General features: G+C 37.0%; 1 protein-coding gene across 1 annotated transcript; it reads right to left on the bottom strand.

The window, feature by feature from the left end:
• Nucleotides 1-331: 331 nt before the first annotated feature.
• On the bottom strand, nucleotides 332-1,261 carry LOC137186672 (olfactory receptor 4B13-like). The gene has a single exon (XM_067595744.1). The coding sequence runs from the start codon at nucleotides 1,259-1,261 to the stop codon at nucleotides 332-334; it is 930 nt and encodes a 309-aa protein (XP_067451845.1).
• Nucleotides 1,262-4,206: the final 2,945 nt, after the last annotated feature.

Here is a 4,206-nt window from a genome sequence, read left to right as displayed (position 1 = left end):
TTAATAAAATACAAATAGGTATAAAAGTAAATGTGATGCTATAAAATACATTTGGTTCATTTCTCAATCTGACTCACATGGTGCTCACTACTAAAATACATCTCTGTCAGTAGTTTTGTGGAAGTTATGTCTCTGTATTTTGCATTGTGTGTGCAAGGCAAATTTCCCTCTGGGACAATAAAGTCTTATCTTATATTTACATGAGCAAAACAGACTGAAAAGTAGATTAAGAGTTAATGTACTGTACTTTATTAGTAACATTAAAACAGAATACACAGTTCTACATTAGAATACTACAAAGGTTTGATTAAATTAAAGCCAATAATGAATATTAATAGCCAACATTTGATATGAGACTTTTACTCAAGGCTCGTATTTTGGACATTTTCAGGCCATACATTACAGGGTTGAACAGCGGTGGGCATGTAAGAAAGTATAATGATAAAAATATTCGAAGCATATTTGGTACTCTGCTCATATCAAACCTGCTCTGTAATAATTCAAAGCAAGCCCCGAGAGAGAAGTTGAGCAGGGAAGCAAGGTGAGGTGTGCAGGTACTGACGGCTTTCTGTCTGGTCTGTTTAGAACCAGAAAAACAAACTCTAAGAATGTGCAAGTAAGTGTACAGAATTACATTTAAAGCAACAAAGATTGTTCCAAAAGATGCAATAAATCCATATATATTACTTCCACTGGTGTTAGAGCACGCCAGCTTGACAACAGAGTGAGCAGCACAGAAAACTTTATCAATGATATTCCCACACAGCTGCAGAGGAGTAGTCAAAAATAACCAAACAACCATCGCAAAACAAGGGTATAACCATGTTATGGCAATAAGTGTGCCAATCTTTTTAGATGTCATACGTGTGTTATATTGTAGAGGACAACAGATAGCAAGGTATCTATCATAAGACATGATGGCTAAGTTTAAATATTCAACAGCTCCATAAGAATGTGCACAGAAAATCTGCAGGAAGCAAAAAGAGGCAGAAACAGTGTGAATGTCAGAGAGGATCTGAACCAGAAGGAATGGAAACAACCCTGTACTACCAAACAGTTCATTTGCAAACAGGCTGCACAGAAAAAGGTACATAGGTTCATGTAAGCTTCTGTTCATACAGATAACCACAATGAGCAAAACATTGGCACTAACAATAAAAAAATACAATGACATAATTACCATGAAATACAAATATTTGAAAACCCCAGTGTCAAAATAGGCCACAAGTGAAAAATATGAAATCTTTGTGGAGTTTATCATGATCGTCTTTGGTTCACAACAATTCTACTGTGCACGCAAAGCAATAATCATGTCACCTTTTTGTTACAGATTTGTAAAAATTTACATAGTTTAAACTTGGACTGGACTTCAACATCAAGCACACATGAACATAAGACAGTGTAGTAATAATAAATAGGTTCATTATCATGGAAAGAATTTTAACAAACACCCTCAAATGTACCGTTTCCTTTTCAAAGTCAAAGTAATGCAGAGGTTAGAAATTACTTTATTTGTGACATGTGAATCCCAACTTTCCCCTGCTGTCCTGCTGTAGTCATACTGTGACTCCCTCCTAACTGAGCCGACACTCTGCTGCAACGACTTTTAAACTTTTCAAGGAGGACACCCACAGCAGCAGACTGACCTCATTATGAAAATAACCACTGACCCATACTGAGAAAGAAGACTTTGTAGTCCACCTACTGTTTAAAATGCAAAAGTATCTGAGCTTGAGGGGAATGCCATGAAATTTTGTACAGACATTCATGGTCCTAGAGGAGGAATCCTCATGACCTTTGACCTGGCACCACCAGCAGGTCAAACCTTTCAATTATTAAGGAAAATATCTACTTTATAGATTGGCACAAAATGTAGTACAGACATTCATGGTTCCCAGATGATGAGTCCCAATGACTTCCCTGATCCCCTGATTTTTTAAAATTTTTTTATCTATTGTCACCAACAGGTTGGCATGTTTGGTTCAGAAGGAAAAGTCTTGACAGCCATTAAAACATCCAAAATGAGAAAATGTCTCACTGAAGGTAAAGAATACAAGTTCTGTAAGTTGAGTAAGTTGTGATGATCTCAACCATAAAATAAGTGGTGACAAGGAAGTTTGGTGACAGAAAGAGCACTGGTATCAGACCAGCAGAAACAGAGGAAAAATGATTTCAAAGGGGTTTTTCTAGGTTGGGTAGAGAGTGACACTGAAGCAACCAGGGAGCTGAAGACTCAAAGATAAGTCAAATGAAAATTTATTACAAAGAGTAAAAAGACTCATTGTAAACAGACCCTACTGTTGTTTGTTTGTTTGTTTGTTTGTTTGTTTCTTTCTTTCTTATTATTATGAGACTTAAGCCCTAAATTTGACCCCCTAAATATGCTCAAAAACTCACCAAGTTTGGCACACACATCAGGTCTGGTGAAAAATTTGATAAAATGTAAAAATTAACCCCCAAAGTGCCAAAATGTGCTCGAGAGCGCCACCTATGAAACAAAATGGCCGCCACGGCCCGTAGGAATGTCGTAGAGAGATCAAACCAAAACTCAATTATTCGTCTCTTCAAGACCTGCAAATCATACACTGACACCCCTGACCTGAATCCAACAGGAAGTCCGCAATCAGCTTTTCAAAACAAGTCTTTGCCCCAATTTCGGACCCTGAACAAACACTATCTCCTCTGAGGGCGTTAATGGTATCGGCTTCAAACTTTGATACATGACTTATGACACTGTGCTGAAATAAAGTTGTTAAAAATTTTGTAATAACTCCAACGGTTTGGATTTAATAAGCCCTGAAAGTTGTAGTGCCACATTACACCTTACAATGTAAAACAATGGGGAGGCAATCTATGGGTATGAACTTTGTGTCAAACAGAGGCTTCTGATGTCTAAACTATAAGTCTGACCACTTTCAAACCTGTATCAATGGATTCGCCACAGAATTTCCTACTAAAATATGATTTTTAATGTAAGATTTGGCCAAAGTCATGGGATTTATGAGGAGATTTCACAAGAAGCGTACTCTAAAATCCTCCTCTCCAACTGCTCCTGGTGATGTCACTCCCTCAGTGCTGTGAAACATTCCGCAATACACACTCATTATAAAATCACAGGAGGAGCAAGAAAAGACTTTAAAACTCACACTCTAATATCTCAAAAACAGTAAAAGATAGAAAACACATGTAAATTCAAGATTTGTAGGTTAAAGTCTCGTGACCCATTTAAAGATCAAATGAAGTTTGTATCTAAAACTATGTGGAAGCAGTAAATGTTCAAAAAGGTGTGGGTTCACTCACACTCTCCATTCAAATCAAAGTTTGACCAGGTCATGTGGGTTAAAAGTCTTTCCTTTTCTAAAAATAGAGTTGATGAAAATTAGGAAAATAATTTGTTTTACACACAAACTCATCAAGAGTTTTCAATTTACTAGTTGAAATTCAAGTGAATGGGCCCAAAACGTTCATAATTTTGATAACACAGGTGTGAGCAAGACAGACATGTCTCACTCTGCAGAAAACTCTCATCCTGTCAATCAAACTTTCAAAATAAAAGCACACCACACTTGTAAGAAATATCCCTCATTTTTAAAAAGCAAAATGATCTGATCCTGACGGGCCAGAGTGCGAGTTCCCGTCCAACGCTGCTTGCAGCTTTAATTTTTTGTGTGTTTGTTTGTTTCTTTCTTTCTTTATTATTACGCCACTTAAACCCTAAATTTGACCCCCTAAACATGCTGAAAAACTCAATTATTCATCTAATCAAGACCTACAAATCATATGCTGACACCCCTGACCTAAATCCAACAGGAAGTTCGCAATTAGCCTTTCAAAACAAGACTTTGCCCCAATTTTGGCCCCCGAACAAACACTATCTCCTCTGAGGGTGTTAATGGTATCTGCTTCAAACTTAATAAATGACTTATGACACTGTGCTGAAAAATAGTTTTTAAAAACTTGGTAATCTCTCGAACAGTTTGGATTTAATAAGCCCTGAAAGTTGCCATGCCACATCAGCCTTACAATGTAAAACAATGGAGAGGCAATCTATGGGCATGAACTTTGTGTCAAACAGAGGCTTCTGACATCTAAACTATAAGTCTGACCACTTTCAAACCTGTATCAATGGATTCGCCACAGAATTTCCTACTATAATATGATTTTTAATGTAAGATTTGGCCAAAGTCATGGGATTTATGAGGAGAT

Source organism: Thunnus thynnus, chromosome 7 (assembly GCF_963924715.1).
Source record: "Thunnus thynnus chromosome 7, fThuThy2.1, whole genome shotgun sequence".
NCBI classification, from domain to species: Eukaryota; Metazoa; Chordata; class Actinopteri; order Scombriformes; family Scombridae; genus Thunnus; species Thunnus thynnus.
Note: the sequence above shows the minus strand (reverse complement) of the source record. Positions and strands in the feature narration are given on the sequence as shown.

Bases quoted from the DNA above. Each gene is read 5' to 3' on its own strand.
- LOC137186672 (XM_067595744.1), bottom strand. From the start codon at position 1,261: ATGATAAACTCCACAAAGATTTCATATTTTTCACTTGTGGCCTATTTT.